This window comes from Strix uralensis, chromosome 15 (assembly GCF_047716275.1).
Source record: "Strix uralensis isolate ZFMK-TIS-50842 chromosome 15, bStrUra1, whole genome shotgun sequence".
Classification (NCBI taxonomy): domain Eukaryota; kingdom Metazoa; phylum Chordata; class Aves; order Strigiformes; family Strigidae; genus Strix; species Strix uralensis.
The window spans coordinates 4,386,755-4,410,845 of NC_133986.1; the positions used below are offsets into that span (position 1 = coordinate 4,386,755).

Here is a 24,091-nt window from a genome sequence, read left to right on the forward strand (position 1 = left end):
GGGACTCCCACTTTGACAGAACTCATGCTTCATCCTGTCCCAAGTAGGATATCCTGTGCCTTTCCTGGACTTAGGCTCCACGTCAAACATAGACCTGTAGTGTATCTTCAGAAGAGCTAGTTAGCCCTATTTATCCCCCATCCATCAGATCAATTCTTGGCCAAACCAAGGTAGGCAAGGGGAAACAGCTGCTAATTGGACTAGCCAGTTTGAATGAACAAGTCACAGTCAACTTCTGTCATTTAAAAAACTTGGGAATTACTACACACAGTGGCATCTTTGTTTCACAGAGAAGGCTTGTTCCATCTCCCTTCCAACCATGAGTATTGTTTCTCATGTTCTCTTATGCATGCAGATTAGATAGAACATCATTTTCATTCTAACTCTACCACTAAAATTACTGTGATGAATTTGAAACTAAATTGTCAAAATAATACTTAAAACAAATTTGATTATTTTCACTGAAAGAAAGTCAAGTTGCAATGGGTGTGATTTGAGTTGCCTGAAATGAGATTTGTGCCAAAGTGAATGGCCTAAGAAACTTCCTTCTCCGGGCCTTTACTCAGATCATCTTAGATTTGTAATATGGGACATTCCTATTCCCTTTTACTCCTATTTGCCTTTGAGGCCAAACAAAGACTTGACACCCAGCCTGCAGCCAGCATAGGCCCTCTGGAAAGCCTTGAATTCCATAGCTTTGCTTCTAACCAGGACTACAAATATCCTTCTGTTGTTGGTTCGTATCTCTGTATATTTCTGTGGAACTTAAAATAGCTCACTGGCTAACATGCACGTAGAGACAAGGCGTTACCTCTGTGTATTGCTGTTTATCAGCAGATGTTCCTCATGCTCTTCCCTAACTGCACACACCAAAGACGACATGTATTTTCTAAGATACTTGCACATGAGAGCTTTGAGCCTTTTTCAGAGCCACAGAATTTAGGGTCCTGAGATGACTCATCCTTCTGTCTTTGCCAGGGCCAGGCACAACCCAGCTGACGGCAATTTAGCACAGTGCTGCAAGGGGCTGGACAGAGGCAACTCTAGGGAGCCTCTAGCAGCACATGGTCCCAGTCTAGTAGTAAATTAATGCTGTCTTGCTACACCTATCCTTGACTGCCTCCGCCTCTTCTGTCATTGTCTTTAGTGCTGGGGACAAGTAATGGGATTGAAATGTCAAACCTTGGCACTGTGCTTCCTCTTTTAAACTGAGAAAATTACTCTTTCACTCCACCCAGAAAGCAGCAAAGGCTCCTTCTGTGCTGTGGCTGTTCCATGAACTCAGTTAAAGAGTAAGTTGCTGTTCCTGGAAGGTGACTGCGTACCTTCCTTAAGATCAAATTCTAAGGAAAAATGAGCAAGATAAACATCATACTGACAGATGCTTTGGGAACAAGGTAGTGTGTCATCTGTCTCTTAAGTTGTTTCATCTTGAGCAGGGGCTGTGAGATTTTTATGGGATTAGAGCCACAGAGGGCATTCATTCTTCAGCATCATCTCTTTCCCTTCTTCCCACTGATCCCCTCATGCCATCTTTGAAAGAACGTGGTGCTCAGAGACACAGGCAGTCAAGGGAGGCAAAGGACAAAGTGTAAAAGAATGTCTTTGATTCCCTATTTTTTTTTCCATCCAAGACCAGCCTACATGTAATTAGTGAATGTTCAGAGGAAAGTACTCCTGGGAGCATTCAGTTGTATGAACAGCTAATTTCTGCAAAGTTTTTTCTTACTAGTGAGCATCATTCCTGACACTTGTGCTTGTACTCGGTCATGATTTGTGCTCCTTTTTCTACCTAGTAGTCCCCTTCTCAGAGCAGCCCCTTGGTTGAGAGCCCCTGACGGGGCAGGCACTCCACCTCTTTATAACTATCGACACTGTATAAACTTACCTATAAGCCTATGGAATTTTTTTCCAGTTTTTAGTGTTTGCAGTTCAAATGCCCATCTTGAAAATACAAATGTACACCTCACAGAACTACTTTCCCTGGGAGGTAATGGCCATGGTATTCTTTCTTCTCCTAGATGGATCAAAAATATGTACTTTGTCTTTTAAGTTAAGAGGTTTACAAGCTAGAAAACTTTGAATTTGAAATATATTTTCTAGGAATGTATTTATTTCCAAGGCTGAAAAGAAATGTAATTTGTGAGGCTCTCCATAGCAAAGCATGCTGTGTATAAATTAGTGTATTCTCCAGCCACTATGGAATGATGATTCCTCCTGATGTATAGTATTTATTACTCCTAGTAAAAGAAACACACAGGTGAGAGAAGTTCATATATCCTGTCAAACAAGAGCTAAAAAATTATGCGGTTTATGAAACAATTACAGCAATAATGAATGAAAATACTGAACTTTGAGTTGTGATTAAAATCTCTTGTAACTATTTTATTTTACAGATATGGCCTCTGAATGACTTTGGATTTCTACGTGCAAGCCCCAATGGCCATAGATTTCTTGATGATTAAAAGATTTAAGTGACTATTGCCAGCTTTCATAATATTTTCTACTAAAAATCAATGGAACTATTTTTGTTTAGAATAAACACAAGTATTACTTGACAAAGATGTCTCTTTCTGAGATTACAGCTAACTTGAGAGTGGGAATGATATACTGCTGTCATCAAAACGATATGCCTCTTATTCTGTTTCCTCTGGCACAGTAAGTGCTTGGATTTATTAGAAAGTTTTGGTTTTTACAAGCAGCAGAGGTTAGCACTGACTGTTAACAAGGGATGAAAAAGGCACAGTGCACTATGACATTGTCACACACCCAGAGCCACACATAGGCTATGCCTGCATTAGCAGGTAGGGGGGCATGCTAGCATTGGAACTGAAAACAGTAACAGTGGGGTTCCGGATCTGCTGGTCACATGTGTTTTGTTGGGTTTTCCTTAAAAGCGTCTCCAGTTTGGCCTGGTGGTGTGTATGCCCAGTAGGTGTCAGAGCACAGCTTCCTGGTTAGTTTTCATCCAAGGAATGAAGACTGCATTTGTTCACATGATGGATAGAGTCAGTTCTAAACGTGCTCCTGCTCCAAGCTGAAACGTAGATGCACTGTTACAGTTACCTGCTACTTCGTACTGACAAACCAGCCTGTTAAATCTGAAAGTCTCTGCCACCTCTTTTCAGGGCTTAAGTCCTTGTGAGGATTTAATGAAGTTAAATATTTAGCATAGAAGTAGAAAATGTTCCTGTTTCCCAGTAATGCACCTTATTCTTCATTATCTTCAAAGCATTCTCACATGTATACCTCCTGATTAAATTTTGTCATCTGAGCTGTTAAAAGGATTTAACCTAAGAGGTAGGGCCCAAGGTATAGTTGATATACACTGAGATTGAAAGCTACTTTGTTGTTTGCTGGGAAAGAAATGTAATTTAGAGTATGAGATATATTCCAGTTGTACAGAACTTAGTGTTCTGTTCTGGAGTTTTTAAATAACTAGCTCTTCAGCTGCAGAAGGAAAAAAAATAAAGCAGCTTCATGTCTGCAGCACTATGTTGGCAAATGGTGGGCACACTTCCTTTAAGCCTGACTGAACTTGTTCTTGTAGTGCCCCCCTTTTCTTTAACATACATTTCTTTAGCAGCTGCTGTCCCCCGTTTGTCCAGTCTTTTAAAAAGTTTGTAATTCTTAATGTGCTTGATTGAAACAATCATTGAAGGATCTCGATAACAAGTGAACATGTGTCACAACAAACCAAAGATACATCTTTGATTTCACTCTTGAAGACAGTGTAATTCCCACCACATCGACATGAGAGAGTATAACATTGTTCATCTGCCAAAAGAGAAAACAGAAAAGCCTTTAGTGCTTGAGAAGAATCAAGAATTTAGTCTGGATTTTCTTCACAAAGCTGCTCTTAGTAACAAATGACCTCCCACTGCTGGATTGTAACTATCTGTACCTGTGCTAGCATTTGTTGCTCAAAAAATAACTATACTTTGAAAATGTTTCAGTGATTGTGAGGCATTCTTACACCAAACAGTCAGGGTCGGCATAGTCTCTTTAAAAAAAAAAATCAAATAATAAAAAGGTGCACATCAGTGAAACAGATAGATATTAAAAAACCCAAAGGGATGTTAGTCATACATATGACAGATCCAGAATGGTTTCAAAGCATCTGCTAACCCAGGAAACAGAAGGGAAAGTAGATAGGATTTTCCCCCCACAGCTTTAAAAAAAAAAATTAGAAAAAGCCATTCGTTCAGAAAGTAAGTAAATAATAAAAGCTGGAGTAATATAAAAGAAGGAAGTAACCCAGTGTCAGATGAAAAAAAATCTGTATGAGAACACTTGCATTCTACCATCACAGAAAGAACAAGAAGATGCGTGAGAGATCTGGGAAGAATCTGGAAATCTAAATACTCAGTTGTACTACAAGAGGAGAGCTAGGTCAAAAGTGGTACTGCAAGGTGTGTTTGGGGCAGGGGGTGGGGAAGAGAAGAGATGAAGGAGGAATGCAAAGTAAGTATCACAAAAAGATAAGTTTGAATTCAGGTAATCACAGAGAATAGCTAAATCTGAGGAAAATATAAAAAAGTAGAACTTACAGTAAGACAACATAATGGTGTAAGATGCAGAAAAAATAGAAAACATTTGCAGTGACAATGAAAGGCAGTGGGAACAAGTAGTAAGACACTCATACCTTCATTCCAGGACATATCCTCAAGATAAATTTGTGCATGTAGTGGCCATTCTTTTGTCAGATTATCTTCTATAAAGAAAACATGACAGATGTTCAACCCTGACAACATACAGGTCCTTATTTCTTCCTGATAAATTAATAGTTTTATGTACCTAGCAGTCAATCTAGTCCCTACTAGAAAGTCATACCTAGACCATCTTACCAGTTAAAAATGCAGTTCTCTAAAATTTTAGTTTCCATATCTCTGCATAAACTGAAAAGTGTCCTACTGTGTAGCCAGGAGAAGTAAACGATGAAGATTTATTACTGAAACCAGTACTTTTGTGAATGTGAAGTTATGGGCAAACTTTTGTTTTGATACAAATACCTTCTAAAAGCCTAGCTGTAACTACAGTTCCACAAGCTGAAACTGAATCTCTACTTACCTGTACTTTTCACAAAATAACAGAACAGCTGAGGTCACCTAATCAAACTCTCCAGCACAAGCAGTGTCAGCAAGACCAGGCTGCCCAGGACCATGTCCAGTCAGATTTTAAATATCTCCAGATGGAGACCCCACAATCTCTCTTAGGCAACCCATTCTCCTTTAGAAAGAAGCAGCCAAATACCACCCCCACCCCCCCCCCCCCCCCGCCAAATAAGCACCAAGTGTTAGGATTGCATGTGAGACCACCACCAAGATTCCTGCAAAAACATACTTCTAACAAAAGATAAATGAAAAACACTTTTAGGGGAAGACTAGTCCAAGTGTTCTTTTATGATAAAGAGTCTCAGCATAGAAAGGTCAGTTCTGGCCTGCACCTGTGAGATCTGTTGCCATTTGATCCCCTGGATTCTTCCAACATTGAGTACAGCATGAAATGAAAAGTGTACAATACAGATGAAATTATCGAATGCAAACTGTTCAATACAAATTGTTTTTTACAGTTTGTCAGCACACTCATATTTGACTGTACAAAGTTTACACCAAGTTCTTTAACTTTACAATATCAGATTTTGTCAACAAACTTACAAGTGAAGCCAGAAAAGGTAATATACAAAAAAGAAAAAAAAAGGGACATAAACCTCTTACAAGTTACTACACAAAACCTCCCAGCTGCTGCCTGACACCTGGAAACTCCAATCCCCAAACACTGTATTTCAAAGAAGCAGAAATGCCTGAAAGCTGATCTTTAGCACATACACAGAAATGCCTTAGATTTGGCAAGACTCAGAAGCTTAGTGCTTATTTAAGGTTTAAATCAGGTTGTTATTGAGAAAGTAGGTGTTCCTTCTCTTGAATCAGTGAGTTTTTAAGCAAGTTTTATAGTTTAATAACATCAAACTTTCTAGAGCACATAGTGTTGCCTACAGCCTTCTATGAAAACTAAGTTGGCAGTGAAATAATTTCTTATTCCAGAGGTACTTATTGAGCACTTGCTGAATAAATCAGAGGCCTAGATGATTTTGTGTTAATTCTCAAGAGATTGCCTTACCTACTCACTAGGCTGTAGGGTACTCTAAATGGTTCCCAGCTCCTTCTATGTAACTGCTCATTGCTCTGGACTGAAAAGTAGAAATAAGGGACTTCACAGCTACCTCCCTTGCTGGAGGAGAAGGTTATTTGAGACTCATATTGTTACCAGTACTGAGTTACACGGTAGGCTTACTTATGGACGTCCGCTCAAACTGTAGATCTCTGTGTACTGAGCTGTGCTTTCTGAAACATTCCTGAACATATAGGGAAAATTGCAAAGACCTGATCATCTACCATAACTTGAAAAACAAATTTTAATTCACAAGGACAGCCTGCCTGGCTTTGCCATCTATTGGATTTGTCTGACAACAAGAGGTGAAAAGATTCTGCAGCTCCATTGTCTCAACTGCAGGATCTAAGAAAACACTGGCAGGCTCATCAGAGAGGTTTATGAGCCTGCAATTCAAAGAGATTAAAAGGAAAAATCTACTGAGATTCTTTCAGGCTACAGAACAACATTAAATAACTATTAGCAGCTTGGTTCAGTAAAGCTTTACTAGAGCCCTTGCTGGGTCATTCAGAAATCGTAAAAGAGGAAAGGTATTTAGGTTTCACTTGAGGATACAATAAATATTTCTTGGGCTATTTAAGGCTGAGTTTTAGGGAAAGGGTTGCAAGCAGTAAATGGAAGTTTAACCCTTTTAACAATTTACAGTAATAGTAGAAATAGTCATACTTAAAAGATTTTTCTAGCTCGCTATCAGTCATATATCCTTAGGATTGATTTTTTTTTAAAAACCGAACACAATGAAAAAAGTTCAAGACACGTACCGTCATTCAAATACTGTTCATGGTATCTACTCTATCAAAATCACCACAGTACTCAAAACCTGGATGCTTTCACAAGTTAATTTTTCCTAATAGGCTGTTTAGTTTTTAGACAATGACTTAAGTTTGAGTCTCTTGCATTGATTCAAAATAACCATGATTAATTTGAACTTATGAAAAAAAAATCATGCGTTAAGAATTTTCATAACAAAAAGCTATGTTTGTTAAAAAAACACAAAAAAATGCTGCTTCACTTGTAGCCAATGCAGATGAGAATTAACTCTGAAGAGCTATGGTAAAAGGCTTGTGTTCCAGCACTAGCTGAGGGTCTACAGCCATTATACCCATGGCTAGAGAAGGAATATACACTTCTGTCACTTGAAGAGTATAACCTGCGCACTGTAAAGCCTAAAGTAACAGCCATGTTAAAAGCTTTAATTTGGTCTAAAAGTACTTCAAGAAGGAATTTTCTTAAGGAGGAACAACTAAAATATGCTGCATTAATTTTTTCTTTCTTTTAATAAGGTAGTCAAGGTGTCCAACTGCCATTTCTGCTAGCTATTAAAAGCATTTTTGTAGGCTTTTGTCTCGCTTCTCCTGCTTATACTCATAGTGGATTTGTAAGGTTATTCTTCTGGCATCCTAGTTACCAAATGATGTAAGGTATCTTGATGTCTAATACAGTATCATCACTTTATTGCTGGAGCAGGAGGGAATGCTGGATTAATGGGAAAGTGACCATCTCCAGAACAGTCTTTTCAGTTACTGAAGGAGAAGAACGGGGAAGGAGCAGAGGGAGAAGGCGTTACCTGCTATTGCTTGGGTTTTAATTTTCCTAATTCATGACAACACCTGTATAAGACTCCCTTTCTGAACCTGCAGTAGAAACTTAACTGAGAGTGAGGACATATACTTAAAAGATTTTTCATTTTAAAGAGATCGTTATTGTCAGTGAAAGCTAAATTAGTGACCAGATATTTTAAAATGAGCTATTTTGTTGTGCCTCACTGCCTAAAGGGAAGGTACAGAGAGGATGGAACCAGACTTGTTCTCAGAGACAAATGGCACAAACTGGAACACTAGCAATTCCAGTTAGGACCTGTAATTCCTTATGTCTAAGAAATGAAGAAAGAACAAAAGGAAAATTATGCTGGAATATGTATTCATGTATGAAAATTGCATCTGCAATATTTTTCTAAAAATTTAGTTTAAAAATTGAAAATCAAAAGGAGGTATGTGCTGAGATGTGAAAACTCCTACTGGTGATTACATCCCCCACTCTACAAACACTTGGGCTTTATGGACACCTGTGTCCACCATCATGTAAAAACATATTATCCTGGATAGAACCTCACTGGAGCCATACGTGGAAAAAACCTTAGATTCTTAAATTTCTCCACCCTCTGCCCCCAAAACATATACAAAGCAGCTGGCTTTAGTGTCAATCCCATTACTAGCTTTGAATTATTTGCGACATTGACTGCCAGAAGTTAATCAAAATCACCAGTTTATTAATTTTAATTGTAGCCTTTCTGTTAATCATTCAATCATTAATAATTAAAAAAGTAAGATTAATTAGTAAAATTAATTTTCTTAATTATGTGATTGTTTCAATACACAGTTCCTTTGTATTTAAGTCAACAAAACTCCATGGAAGTTGCAGGGCTGCTATCCAAAGGGACCTCGACAGGATACAGAAATGGACTGACAGGGACATCTAAGGGTTCAACAAATTTTAAGTTCTGCTTTTGGGATGGAATAACCTAATGCACCAGTCCAGGCTGGGAGACAACTGGCTGGAAAGCAGTTTTCCAGAGAAGGACTTGAGGATCTTGGTGGACTACAGGTTCAACACAAGTCAGCAGGGCATTCTTGTGGCAAGAGTGTAACCAGCAGATCAAGGAAGTGATTTTTTTCCCCTCTACTCATCACTTACCGAGATTGCATCTGAAGTCCTGTGTCCACTTTTGGTCTCCCCAGTACAAAGCCCTGACAGGAGCAAGTCCAGTGGACTGCCAGCATGGTCGAGGGTTGGGACACATGTCATACAAGGAGAGGCCAAAAGAACACAGGCATCACTGCCTACAGCTACCTAATAGGAGGGTGTAGAGAAGACTTCTCAGAGGCGCACAGTGGAAGGATGAGAAGTGAAAGGCACAAGTTGCAAAAAGAGTCCTTATATCCAACTTGATAGAAGGAGAACATGGTTTTGTTGGTTTGGGGTTTGTTTTTTTGGTTTTTGTTTGGGTGTTTTGGTTTTTCTACTATAAGGGTGTTCAAACACTGTAAGAGGCTGCCCAGAGCAGCTCTGGAATCTCCATCCATGGAGATATTAAAAGCTAGGCTGGGGAAGGTCTGAGCAACAGACCTATGTGGACTTGCTTTTAGTAGGAGATTGATCTAGATGACCTGTGAAGGTCTCTTCCAACCTACATGATACTCTGATTCTGTAAAAAGTTTTTTATTCTTTCAAAGTGTGACACAAGAGCATGAACTTTCAGGGTTCAAATGCCTTCTAATATGAAAACCGTGAAAAAGGTTTTTTCCAAGCTAAACTCACTGAAAAACTTTTAGTAATTATTGCTGTCAAACTTGACTTTCACTGCATATTCATCTTTTCTAAGTGGGATACCAAACAAAGAACGACAAAATCTCTAAGAAGAAAATCTGTTGAGAAAAAAAAAGTCCATTCTTAATAGGTAAATTGTTTTGCAGCTTTTTTTCCATCCCCCAATTTTTTCACAGGGATTGGAAGCAAAAGATTCACCATTATAAAAGGGTATTCTTAGATGTTATTAAAGATATGACAAAACAACGAATTGGAAAGATTTTCACAAAACATGCAAAATGGCAGTTCTTTTAATATTTCCAGACCAGAGAGGTTTGGATAAATGTTTGAGCCAAACCTTTAAATGGTTTGTCCTTTTGTTTGTCCTTTCCTTTTTAATACTATGGCCTGAAGGCACAAAATATTAGTAGATCATTGTGATACCTTCAGAGAAAAGCAGTATTAAGATACGAAAGCACATTTACCTGTTATTCTCATCAATTCAAACAAAAAGAAAATTAAAACCACAGAGCCCCACAGAATTTCAGCTTCTTAGAACTTCTCTGGCCACTGAATTTCCAAGCCAAGTAATTAAGATTTAGTTAACATAACACAAGAAGGTACATACAAATGAACAATCTGTGAAAAGGGAAAGAGACTACAGCGCAAAGGACTTCCTGCTGACTGGCAGCCACACACACATGCACACTGTCATCCTTCAGATTCTGCTTCTTAGACTTTGCAGTCTTACTAACTTGCTATATTATCTCTCTCATCACTATTCCCCTTAGCTGCTGTCTCAATTCCTTTGTTTCTGTGAGCTTTTACAGCAGTGTCTACAAATTTGTCTAGAATCATGACTTCAGAAGCAGCTTGACAGGCATTCAAAGAACTAGAATTTATTTCATCATCATTTTGCTGCCAGGGAACATGCTGCAAAGAATTCAGCAACACCGCACATGTATGTTACATGTGGCTTAGTTTGAAACACTGAGTCCTCTATGAATGGCACCCTCTATATTAAAATATATCAATCCCATTATCATACCATTACCAAATACCTGTGTAAATAATTGTACTATGTTTTCTTTATTTATTAAGTCTTTTTTCCAGAATCTTGAGATGGCTTTTCAGAGAACTCATCTGGATGCAAAAGATTGTCAGGAAATAGATAACCTTTAAAATACTGTAGAATAAGTTTTGTCAAAACTAATTTATAGCAATATCCTTAAATACCATGGGAGAACAAAGTAACTCATTAAATCTTCGTGTAGGTCTCTACGTCAGTGGATTAACCTGACCCAAGCAAAACGGAACTTCAGTCTGTATTTAAGCTTTAAGTAAAACTCACTAGATACACGAAAGACTTCTAACTTAATCTCCAATATTTCTTTTAACTTATGCATGTACAACTTGTGAAAATGGAAGACACAGCCGATACTACAATGCTAAGAGTACAATAGGATGAGAGCACTGGGTAGCAGAAACTCCTGTCCTGGCATCACATTCAGGCATTTAAAAAATATGTTTGAGATGAAAAATTTATTTAAGTTAGATCTTAATACTGTTTACATAACAAATTAGTACAAGATCCAATTTTTTTCATTCTTTTAAAATATTTATTCAACAATTCTGTTCTCACCCATCCACCCTCTTTTCCAATACTCACACAAAATCTAAAATACAAGATTATTTAACTAGAGAATTCATACTGGGTATATACAATTATGTATCACTCTTTTTATCCTGCAGTGATGCATATCTGCCAGAATGACTAAGCCTTTGTCTCTCAAAGTTCTGGTATCCGCAGCGGCAGGGGAGTTAAAAATCAGCACAAGAGAGAAAGGTCTGATGGTGTGCCAATGTACAATGGAAGAGAATTCAATAACAAGCTGCAGAGACAGTGGGCTTTTATCAGACACATTCAAAAGTGGTGGTGGCTACACGTCAATGCTGGACCAGAGTGTGTTACTGCAGAGTGCGACTGAGTGTTTTCCCCACAGGCAATACACTATTATTGACTCTCCCCATTAACATGTAGGGTGGATATACATTTATTGAAGGTTCTAATGGAAGGCTGAGGGACTCCTATCCCGAGGCCAGAGCAGAAAGACAGCCTATCACTTCATGTAATGGTAGTCCATGTGTGACAGACCTGACCTACATTTCCCCCCTTTCTTTCTCACAACAGCCTGTCACTGTTTTAAGAAGCTATTTTCTGAGAGGTATAAAAAGAAATATATGCTAGAGCTGCCTAGTTAATGTGTTATATTGGAATATTATTTATAAACGTGCTTTAAAAAGCCTAGTTTAGACTACAGATGAATTATGAAAGCTACCACAACACACACAACCAAAAAGAATGTGTCTTAATGATCCTGAAGTGCTTATAAAGCCATACACATTGAACACTAGATATAAATGGATTAATACCTATATCTAAGATACTGCAACAAAATGTAGCGTAAGACTTAAAATTAAGAACACTTAATGAAGCTGCTTTAATAAAATAACAAGGGCTATGGTCTGTAATTAGTATACATTTCATATTCATTCAAATTACTAGGAATAACGCTACCTAATGTTTTGTTGGAAGTAATTCAATGTTTTCACTGGCTAATGTATGTGTAGCAAAAGCTATAAATAATGGATCCACTTTTGAAAGTAGGACAAGAGTGAAAGAAACATTTGGTTCAGCAATAAACAGCATTTTAAAATACCATCTAACTACCACTCCCAGACCCTGCTTATTTAAAGAGCTGCTGCCACTACAGCACTCCTTGGCAGGAACCTACCACGCTGCTGCAGGTCATACTCTTTTTTTGTCTCTTCGTTCCCTAGAATTTTCCACGCTTGATCAATTTCGATGAACCTCTGCACACACTCCTCCACTTCTCCTGCTGGCACATCTGCCTTCTGTTTGTCTGGATGATACTGCCAATCAAAAAAAAAAAAAAGTTGAGGGGAGTGGACATGAGGAGGGTGGAAGAGGAGCAATCAATAATGCATTTGATATTCAGTTAAAAGGACAGAGAAAAGGAGAAGGTCTGAGCTAAGGTGCCAAAGGAAGGGAGACAACGATGCTGGGCACAAGACAAAACTGCCAATTTAATTAGACCACTGAAATGGCAACAAAACCACCAGTGGCACAAATGTCACCATGCGCACTGACAGCATTTTCTGGATAATTTGCTGATGGAATCATTGGTCTTATGGACAATTTACCTAGAGAGAATGACTACCACAAACAGAAATAGGTACATGCAGAAGACCACGACATGGGAACAAGAGGAGCTGCTGTAGGTCCTAGCAGCTCTTGCAATATTACATATAGCTGATTTAAACTACACCACTGATGTTTAGTTAAAGCTATTACAGATAAATTGAATGCTGTATTACATGTACCTAGCTTTTTAAAAATTTAAATGGTAAATTAAAGGTACATGACCAAATATAATTTATAACACATGTAATTCTACTTTTGAAAACATGTCTCAACATCTTTAATTTCTTCCAGTTCAGTGAATCAATAGCCCTTCCAAATATTTAAAGTCATGGATCACTGGTTACAAAATTGTGTCATTTTAGTTAAGAAATGGTTATTCAAGGACATGGCTGCAAGAAATCCCATGTTAAATAGGCAATAATAATTAAAATAGTAACATGTTTTGTTTACCATTCATACTACAGGTTCTGAATAGACCATTCTGACTTCTTTGTGGTTCAAATGTCTACTGAAAAGGAACCCTCAAAGCTTCATCTTCCTGTAGCTTTAATTCATCTCCAATAATGTCTTTTTTTAATACTTTAAATTGCTCAGTATATGTGATGGACCAACAGGAAACAGCATTTAAGATGAGAAAGTTGCAATATAATGAGACCTATCAGCTGATAAATGTGTTATAAATCAAGATACCCCTTATTCCGGAGCCTTACCTTCTGCCCTTTATACTAACATCAGTTGGGGCACTGCAATGTACAGCAGATTTCAAGACTTAAAACACCTGTTCGACAAGTGTTTGAGCAAATTTCTGATTAACTGAATCCCTTTGTTTATAATTATCACTAGTTTGTAATTAATTTTGGGAAGGAAAGGAGTACTAGTATCATGTGTGCTTTATAAAATCCAAAATTTAAAAGGACTTCTACTGGAGTGTATTTGCTCACTGATGTATCTGCCATTTGCACTGATGGGTAGTGCACAGAGAAATCCCCTGTATGACAATAAGAGAATGTACGTAAGAGCAAAATATTACGCTTTGACCTTAATTTTTTCACAGGTATTTTTCCATATACAGATGAATGTATCTGAAGCTCAAGTATGAAGTCTGTACTCAAATGTATATTTTTGTTCCACCATATGACTAAACACACTTGAAGTCATCTCTGCATTCAAGACTGAGGATTAGCTTGCAACTTGCTGAAAACATAGCTGAAGCACACTTACAATGCATAAAGGTTTATCTCCTAGAGATCCCTTTTTTATCTCCCCAACTAAAGATGGCAAAATTCTAAGGTGCAAACAAACCAAAATTTTTTGGTTATTGCATTTAGTCATTGTATTCTAAATAGCTAATTAGATAATGAGTATTATACCTTTATTTGGTGGGCACTAAATTCAGTGCTCTGTCAGCATACATCACGTTGTACTGTAAAGCTATTTAAATGTATTATTTGTTTTCAAACCCATTTTTTCTGAAACCTGAGCTTTTCCAGTTGTATTTCAATTTTAATAGCATTTTTAACATTGGTGGCTGATTATATACCACATTTACATACAAGGCAGACTAGTCAGATCACATTAAAGACTTACATGGTTTCCTTTTAGCAATGTTATCCATTTTAACAATTATGTTTGAGGTATGCATCTAACAGTTACTCCTCAAAGCAGTGTTTTATCTGAAAAATGATACTTCATTATTTTAAAATATTTCAGATGCTATATTTAAAATTTTGACTCACCCCAAATATTGTAGGGTTAATTATAATACCTAAAAAGAGAGTTCTGTGACTGCTGTACATTTCACTCCATTTGGATGATACTGTAAGCATTCTCCTACAAGCTTACAACCAGAAGAATGTAAAGGCCTATGCAAGGAATATTATACCAGACTTAGTACCACTGAAACTTAACTAGATTTGACTAGCACTGCAGAAAACTGTTGCTCATGTTGTTCTGTTTGGATTGGCCACAAGACCACACCTTCTCAGATCAGTTTCTTACAGATAGATGAAAACATTACTGACCAATTGCCCAAAGCAGCACTAAGAATACCGGCTTCTCTTCTGCCAAGAATGTTGAGAAAACACTCCCACAAAATTGCTCACACTTTTCTTTTGCTACACCAAAACTTTGACCGACTGAAAAATAATTTTGGACTACACTGGAAGTAATCAGTGAAAAACATTGTGATGAATGTCACAAAAGTACTTTGCAAAAATAATGATCAATGCAGAAAAGGCTATTCTGTTCATTTATTGAATAATGCAGAAAATTAACTATTCTTCATATTTATCATTTAGCTTTTAACTTTTCCTATAGATTTGAAAAAAATAATATTTGTAGCATATGCAATTTTTATATTCAAAAGCCTACAATTTCATGTAACTAAGAACAACTACATTGTAGGGGATCTACTAATAAAAACCCCATTTGGGTCTCCATGCTTTCTGAAACTATTTGCTCCTTCCTCTGTTGGGCTTGTTCCTCTATTACCATCCAATGCCTCTAGTAGTCTACATCTACACTAAGAAAAATCCTCAAAACCTCTGCTCTTTTACCCTAATCCTCTCCCCCTGCCCCCCCCCCCCCACCAGTGACCCCATTTCATCTGCATTCCTTATGTGCCTGTTCTCACTGACTCCCTTTTCCTACTCTCCAGCTTGCTGATCAAAACCCAAGAATGCTTGTCTGGCGCAAAAATCCACTCGTGATTCAACTGCCCATACCCTTCTCTTTCATCTCTGAGACAACAAACAAGGTGTCCTCTCTCCAACTGTTTTAGACCCTGTTCAGCCAGCTCAGACACCCACCACTGAGGACACCTTACCAAAGTCTCAACCAACCTACTAATAGCTGAAGTTTAAGAGTCCTCTAATGCCCTCCATCAATACTTCAGACATTACACATGCTCTTTTTTGGTATCCTTCCTCATTCATGGTTACATTATTCTTGCTTCTGATTCTCCCTCTCCAGCATACTCTTCAGTGGAGCTGCCTCAATAAAGCCAGGGGTTTGGTTTTGAGGGAGGTGAAATATGATGTGCATTTCTGATCTCCCCCCATTCAGCCTTATTTCTGGGTTAATCTCAGCTGCAACTGTGTACAACCTCCATAATAAAAATGGACACCTGTTTTCTACTTGACCTATCTCCTTCTACGCAGACTGAAGTATTGTTAATTTCTTCCTCTATGCATCCAGTTATAAGTTCTTGCTCAAAATGTTACAGCCCCCCAATCTCCTGCAGTATCACTTCTCAAAGTCTGTGCAGATTATCTTTGTGTCATTCATATCTGCCACCTGAGCACAATTTTCAGCTGTATTAGTGCACTTAAGATATATTTAAATCTTCCTGGCTGCCTATGAGTAACGTTTACTAAGAAGCAATACTTCATAAAAACAACTTTTTGCTAAGCACTCATCTTGATTTTTGAACATAGTAGTATTTTTTACTAACATCGCATTATCATACTATTTCTTGAGGACTCTGGCTCTTGGTGTGTTAATTTTAAAATTTTTATTTTAGGATTTTTGTTTGGTTTTATTTTTACAATTACTAAGAAAAATTTGAAAAAGCATGAACCTTGAAGTCCAAAGCTCAAATGAAAAACACACTTTAAACATTATCTGTTGGAGACATGGTGAAATTTTTAGTGCTGTAGGGAAACAGAAAAGCAGGCTAATACAAACTTAACCGCACACCCTTTTCAATTACAGTATCATTATTATACCTTTCTAAAACAAGTGTATTGAACTGTCTTGTATTTAATATACATCAGACTGTACTTTTTGGCAGTTTGGGTACAGTGGGAAACAGTATATCACCTGGCAAACATACTTATAAAACTATGAACTGAACCTGTATGTGTTTCATAAGTATTCAAAAATTTAGAAATTTTTCATGGAACATCAGATTAATTTATCATTAGATAAATTACTTGCATTCTATTATGCTAATCTATTGGTTTTGATACCTACTACAGAATAAAGAACAAGCAAGTGAGCAAACTTTTTCCATCTCAGAAAAAAGCTGTTAATGTTGTTGTGTCCACCAAATAATTAAAAGTGTAGATCTGAAAATTGAGTTCCACCTCTGTAATGTATTTATACAGTGATATTTCTATTTATACAGTGTGCCATACGTATGTTTTTTACCCACAGGGTTTGTGTAAGAATTTGGAACACACTACAGTACATTCAACTACTACATTCTTTAGTTATGCCTACTTTATATTCCGTGAAGTTTGGTCCCTTCTGCATTTAAGAATTGCAAAATTAATCCCTGGACTGGAAGTTAAAGACCATTTGGTCAATAACTGTAATCATATTACATCTCAATAACCATACCAACAGACCTTAAGAACTCTCATACCACAAGATGAAAAACTATGATAGCTGTTTGGGCTTTGGTTGAGCAAATCAAGCAACACAGAGATGACACGCTAAGGTTCCTATCCTCTTAACACTTGTACGAGTTGCTTAACTTTATGCAATAAGTGTAATAGGCTTGATTGATTTTAATCAAATTCAGATTAGCAAGCAGAAAGCCCCTAGTTAAATCAATTTAATGTACATCTCATGAATATATTTTTCAAAAGAAACTTACAGCACCCAGTGAGAATCAACTTACTATGAATTACTGGGAGGGTAGGGGTGAAGCATAGGGGCATAGGTTTTACACTAAATTTGTAGTCTCTTGCTAAACTGTGGAATACACGATAACTAAACTGCTTAATATAGTCACTTTTACTCAGAACTACTTTTCCACATGACAAATTGAAAAGGCTGATTATTTAGAAAAGGTTAAAAAAGTACTGTTCCTTCTCATTTATTACTTAATACATCACCATGGTTATTTTGCCTCATGTATAAGGGGTATTCACGTAAAAAACGAAGATGCACCATGTCCCCCTTTCCATACATCAAAACAGGAGGTTTTATTTTCTATGAAAACTACTACTTTCAAATTTTTATTTAAATTATGAAAAAGTGTTTTCATTTACTACTATGCATATCACAGATAACTGTAAAGAACTTCTCCCCAAAATTACACAGCTTTTAAGTAAGCCTATTTAAAATGTAAACTTTGTATTTTTTCTGACTGAGGAAAATGCAATAGATCAGCTCTAAATTTTTTTCCAGGGTTGAAATAAGGAGTACTCTTCACTTTCTATGACTTTGTCTTTCCTACTTTCCAATACTTCTTCCAAAGCTGTCAAACATTTGGAGAAGTCTTCAGCAGAAAATAAAAAGTAATATAAAAGGGATGAACCAGATACGGCTGCATGAAATCTTGACCTTCTCTCCCAAGACAATAATTTTGGCAAAGTAATTTCAGACTCTCAAATTTTTATTACACGCCTTTTAGATCTTTTTTTTGTAAGGCAAACTATTATTAAGGTGTAAAGACAAACAGAGAACAATGATGAAATCATTAGAGCTGAAAAATGAAAAAGTTAAGACTATTCTGGACTTACTATCATGAGTCAAAGTAATCACTAAGCTGTCAGTACTACCAACAGTTACAGCATAGTAAATTTCTAAACTATCAGATTTATTAAAGATTTTTAACTCTGAAATTATTTACAGTTTCATGGAATCACCTTGCTAAATTAAATTGACAAGTTTAGACAAGTCTTGAATTCCTGCTTTACTTCAATAGAGGATGTGCACCTATATTTGAGTAAGGGATATATTTAAAGCTCGACATGGGCCCTAAATTCCTGAGTAAATCAAGTAGTCAGATTTTAACGGGATTACTTACATGCATTCAAGTACTCATAGGAACTACATCTAATGACTAAATCTAAGCTGTAAATAAGAGTCAATGATAGAATATTAACATCTAAAATTAACTTAGTATCTTTCAGCATCCTTCTCCCTTTCTCCATGTTAGGCATATAGTAGCAGCTACGGTAGTTTTATAGCCTGACAGTATTTGTTTCATGCAATGCAGCTAGAAATAAGATTTCCAGCCAAGTATGACTTATATTTTTTTTTTTTTTTTCCTTCTCCATGGTAAGAGTAACAGGAAGCCACAGTGTTCATGACCTACACTACAACAATACATTCTGGAATTTGTAAAAAGATTTGTATTTATATTAAAAATAAGCAGTGGTGAAAGACACTCGGAAATGGTCAGGGAAGAGAAATTCAATCCAAACTTTACAAACAGAGCACTGCTCCATATCTGGTGAAGCTACCATTTTTGATGAATGACAGAATTGAATTAAAATTATGAACAAAAGAGGTAAAAGTCAAGAATCTGGTATGCAAAGGAGTGGTTGGATTAACATTGCAAAAGCAATCAGATAAGTATTGGTTAGTATGAGATAACAGCAGTACACATTAATGAAATCCATTTCCACTGATAGGAGAGTTTGAAGAATGACAGCAAGTGGACAGAAGAGTTGGATACTATGCTGTTCAGAAGAGAGAAAGAATGAGAAGAGGAAAACATTGGAAGCAGCTGGATGAAGAGAGAAACCCAAGCCATTATTTTCAAATAACATTGCCAGACTCATGGCTGGGAATCCAACAGAATGAGACTTTGACTCCTTACGGAAATTACACAGATTAATATGAAGAACTTTTTAAAAGAATCACATTATCAGTATTTGGGGAGTTCAATCTATTTATTCTTGTGTCAAAAGCTCAATATTGAAGAGGCAATATATTCAAATTTCAGAATCACATTCTTCTCTCAGAGGCAATATATAACACTTTATTTGGTTAGTAAGTCTAAACTATTATTATTTATTCCACATTATAATATAAAATAACTCTAAATTCTTTTAAAGACAAAAATGGGCGTAAGCAAGCAGAACAGAAAGCCTAACACAAAGTCTTGGTCTGTACAAAGTTTAGCAACAAACAAGCGTGTTGCACCAAGAAAACGCACAAATCATTATTACCAGTATGTCCCCTGCAATATAATGAAGTGCATCCTTTTAATAAAACAATAAGAACAAAATGCAGGAGTTAACATGAACATAAAAGTATCAAAATTGGAAACTATGTTTAAAAACATTTCTCATGCTTTACTCAGTATTTATACCTTATCAACTGTAGTTGTTAAACTAACGAGGACAGGACAAAAACTGTCAAGTGTTCTCATCTGACAGAAGTATTCATAGGTCCATGCAAACATGTCTGTAGACTACAGAGCTCATCATAATAGTTCAGATCATATTAAAAGCTGCTGCAAGACAGTCAACATTAAGAAGAAAAATATTAACCAACTATTTCCTATTTAATTTTCAATTGCAGTCTGATTTCTTGTTACATTTCCCTGCCTTTTTTAAAAAAAAAAAAAAAAAAAAGAAATATGAGTAAATTTAATGCCAGGCTGTTCTTAGAATGAAAGTCCTTTGCCCCTGCTTACAATATATGTAGTAAATACCAGTTTTTACTGGAACTTGCCAATAAATATCACCCCCCTGACATAGAGTGTCTGTTCATACTCAGTTTTTGGCTGCTCTGCCACAAATGCCAACAAAGGGACCAATTAATGAAAACTTTCTTGATACATTCCCAGTGGATGAATGTCTGCCTTGCAGAAGGTACCCTGACAACATTCATCTCACACAGGCCAAATGGTTGCTCTGTGGTAGCAATTAAGACACCACCAGCCTTGGCTAGATTTAAACCAACAACCAAATCTGTGTAGATCTGACCAAATGCTCATAGAAATCTGGAGAAATTAACTGCTAAACAAGGGCTGGATTGGGTCATATAACAGCATACATTTCTCTAGTTATCTACAGACCGTGTGGACACATTTTTATTAGAAAGAAATTACTATACTTAAAACAAGATTCCTTAATCTGGCCCTGTGACCACAATATTTAAGCCACACCTATAAATATGTAAGAAATCAACAACTCTTCTAAAATATTTTTTAAAAAAATCAAAATAATATGGTAGGCTAACATTCTCTGTATTTGCACTCAATTCTTTTCTCTCTCCCCACAAAAAGCCAGTGTTCAGTCTTATTATTCCCATGGCTTTGAAATCAAGTTTGGACATTAAGCTTAGTGCAGCACCCTTTCTCTTTCTAAAATTACATTTGGAATTGTTGCTTTGATCCAGAAGTGCCTGTCTGAAAGTCTCTTACCAAACAACTTGAACATGAGAGACTAGTGCGATAGCTAGTGGAAAAACCTTGCTTCTGTTGCAAAGTTCATACCGACTTCAGGTTTTTGACAAAGGGTACTCCTCCTGAAATCTCTGTCATCAGGCAATTTAAAGTGGCTGGTCAAGGCCCCAGACCTCATGATCACAAAACTAGGCCTTCTGACTCTGTTGGTCTCAGGGCTCAATAAATTTATGTTTAGAATTATCCAAGATATTAAACTTGTGTATCTGAAATATTATAGCTAAGCTTAACATGGTATAGGAGACTGGGTTCCCCTCACCACCCCACACTCCAGCAAAACTGCACATTTCCAGTTCTATACTATGTCATTATAAGGCTTGCAGCAGTATTTTAAATCAAATTATGCAGCATGTATTGAAAGTTCAAGATCAGTTGACAGAACACCAAAATATAAAGCTGAACAGTCTCCCTGCTGGACACAGCACAAAAAAGGAACCATATAATGTAATTACAACACTCCAGGAGCTAAGTAATTACATTTAAAGTTAACACTTTTGCTAATTTTACATACATTGTCACACTGAATACTTTAAGCCACAAATCCCTATCAGCATATAATAGAATTAACACACACATTTGGTATTACCTACACCACGTATATAACAGCTATATTTGAGCAATCAAGCACACCAACTCCAAAGGATCCTTTACTCTGGTTATGGGCGTGATATACATCTTAGAATCTATGCAGACTAGCTGTTACAGAACTCTTCTTGCAGTATCCATTCTGTGATGGATTTAAATCAGAACACAGACTGAATTATAAAATGGTTTATTAAACTGGAATTTGAATTTTTGGATAACTAGATTTAAGAAAAGCACGTTTTAGCCACCTGTGCTGGTCAAGGAAAAAGGTGACAAATGTGCACTTGGCCCCCACCCTGTGGCACTCACTGAAAGGTCACAGAAAGACGCCATTTTCCAACTTCACCAGCTGAACTCATTAAATTAGGGCAAGGTGAAAAAACCACTTAAATATTTCACAAAAATGTAAGAGATTCAATAAAAAGTATTGTAAAATGGGGTGGTTTATTTCAGCAAAATAAAACAGCTTAAACTGCAGGAGAAAATGAATTATTTTGAAAAAAATGTTTGTTTTAAACATGTAAACATTAAACTTTTCTCCTATCATGGGAGGAGGGAGAATTTCTGAATGAACAGTATGAATTGATTACCAATATACTTATACAAATGAATGGAAAAAACCCTAATTACCACTAACTAAATAATTCTGGAAGTACTACCTTGTTAAAGTGCTTTTCAATTCAAAATTACTTAATTCCCAACTGAAAAACTATTACAAATTAATACATAATAGAAAACCAGTTCGGATGGAACCTTGAAGTGTTGTGGTGCTACCTGCTCTTAACTTAGAATGATTTTGCTTGCCATTTTATCACATGAGCCATCAGGAAATCTTACTGTCCTAGTATTTCTTAGTACTCCAAAAAGCAGGAAGAAAAACTACACAGTTTTATTTTAAAAAACTATTTCATCTATTTCTGTAATTTCTAGATCACCTCTTACATTAAAAAAAAAGACCTAAAAAAAGCTACAGGATTTTTAAGAGCAAGACTTGTATAAAACACAGGCTTGATACTTTGATACATGCTTTTTCCATGAAGTATTAAGTATTCCCAGCTTTCCCCAAGTTTACAGTGGAAAGTCAAGTTTTTCAGCAATGAAGACTTCCTGCATTGGAACTATGCTGAAACACTTTTTTTTTGCTTTTCTGTAGGCCTATTTTGCATATAAAGGTCTTGTATAGGAGCCACCCTGAAGCAACAGTACACTCTGAGCTCTGTGGCCTACATGGTTCATCAGGTACTAATTAGATAGCATGTTCTGTCAACACTTCCTTGCTCTTCTTCTATTAATTGATCATCCTGCCCAATTAATACAATGCAACACCAGTTCCAAACTCCTTGAGATCCTTTACCTGTGAGAAACAAGGATGAAGGGGAAAAAACCTCCAAAAGGGTCACAAGATAATAGCATGTGTAAGATCTGGAGTGACAACAACACCACTACGCTGAAAGGTTAATTATGTTCCTACCAACATTCTCTTCAGCCTAAGTTTGTTTTTTATCTAAGAAAAAAAAAAAGAGTACACACAAGCAAAAAAACCCATACTTCACCTAACAGGCTATATTAAATTTAGAAATGGTAACAGCTTATGAAAACAGTCGTTAACAGCATATTTCTCATCAGAATATTTGCAGTTATTATTGCTGTGTATCAGCAAATTAGTCATGAGTATTGTGCAGACAGTATGCTAATCCCACCTATGTATACAAGAGTCCAAACAACAGCTGCCCTTAGTCACATAGTCAGAACAACCATAAATCAGCATTTTATAAAAACTGTAAGAAAATACATGTTTTATCCATTTATTACACTGCACTAAAGATTGCAGAAGATAAAAAACCAAACGACAAAGTAGCTGCCAAATACAACACACTACTGCCACCTAATGCTTACCAGAAGGTTACATCAAAAACATTTCATTGTTTCTCTGCACTACACTAGCCTGATGAAAAACGGAGACCAAAGCAAATAAAGTTTAATATTGTTTTTAAAGATCTGCTTCACATTTCCTCTCCTACAGGCTTTCTAAATTGAACTGATGTGATCATATCCTTTCTTATGCACAAAGACTGTAACAGGCAAGATGTATGTTCAGTGGGCTAAATATGGGACTCATTTCATCATCTGCAAAAATACCAGGAATGCAATTCATGCATTTCACTAGGATACTCACACAAAGAAGCGAGTACATTCACTAGATCAGGTTCCACGCTTGTTTACATTTTTGTAAGCTATCCCCTGTTAAGTAACTAGTACAATTCAGTATTGAAAGCTTTCAAATGGCAGTATTTGGAAAAGTGGAAAAAAAAAGAAAAAAGGAGGTGTGGTCATATGTTAAAACAGTACAAAACAAAATTACTTTGAAGGTGCTTTTCTTATTTCAGTGATTTTGCAAAGCACTCTGTCTGAAATGTGAAACTTGTTCACTTCCATGAAAAGAATGATTCCAGGTCTTAAACTTGCCTTCCTAGCCCACAATCAATCTTTTCGACATGTTCACTCAATTGGCAGAAGTTAGCAGGGAACATGGAAGTAGCCTGCTTTTTCCACTTGCAAAGATGAGAATCAGAAAGTGAAAAGTTCCTTGTGACATTTAGTCTTTTCATATAGAGATTTAAACTCTCCCAAAGGATGTCCTATCCAAAGAC

The 24,091-nt window shown here is 36.6% G+C and overlaps 2 protein-coding genes across 15 annotated transcripts in view; one reads left to right on the forward strand and one right to left on the reverse strand.

The window, feature by feature from the left end:
* Positions 1 to 2,562, forward strand: part of IMMP1L (inner mitochondrial membrane peptidase subunit 1) — a 36,894-nt gene extending 34,332 nt beyond the window's left edge. For 10 of the 11 annotated variants that reach the window (XM_074885022.1, XM_074885016.1, XM_074885024.1 and 7 more), the window contains one exon: positions 2,397 to 2,562. In XM_074885022.1, coding sequence (XP_074741123.1) covers positions 2,397 to 2,465 — 69 coding nt within the window. In that variant the 3' untranslated portion in view covers positions 2,466 to 2,562. Of the gene's footprint in view, positions 1 to 1,238; positions 1,293 to 2,396 lie in introns of all 11 variants that reach the window. The other variant, XM_074885025.1, reaches the window with a different exon arrangement.
* The window catches only part of DNAJC24 (DnaJ heat shock protein family (Hsp40) member C24), a 42,012-nt gene that overhangs the window by 5,375 nt on the left and 12,546 nt on the right, over positions 1 to 24,091 (reverse strand). The window contains exons 3-5 of one of the 4 annotated variants that reach the window (XM_074885009.1): positions 12,273 to 12,411; positions 4,646 to 4,714; positions 3,698 to 3,777 (exon numbers count right to left, since the gene is read on the reverse strand). In XM_074885009.1, coding sequence (XP_074741110.1) covers positions 3,698 to 3,777; positions 4,646 to 4,714; positions 12,273 to 12,411 — 288 coding nt within the window. Of the gene's footprint in view, positions 1 to 1,888; positions 3,778 to 4,645; positions 4,715 to 12,272; positions 12,412 to 24,091 lie in introns of all 4 variants that reach the window. The other 3 variants (XM_074885014.1, XM_074885013.1, XM_074885010.1) reach the window with 3 other exon arrangements.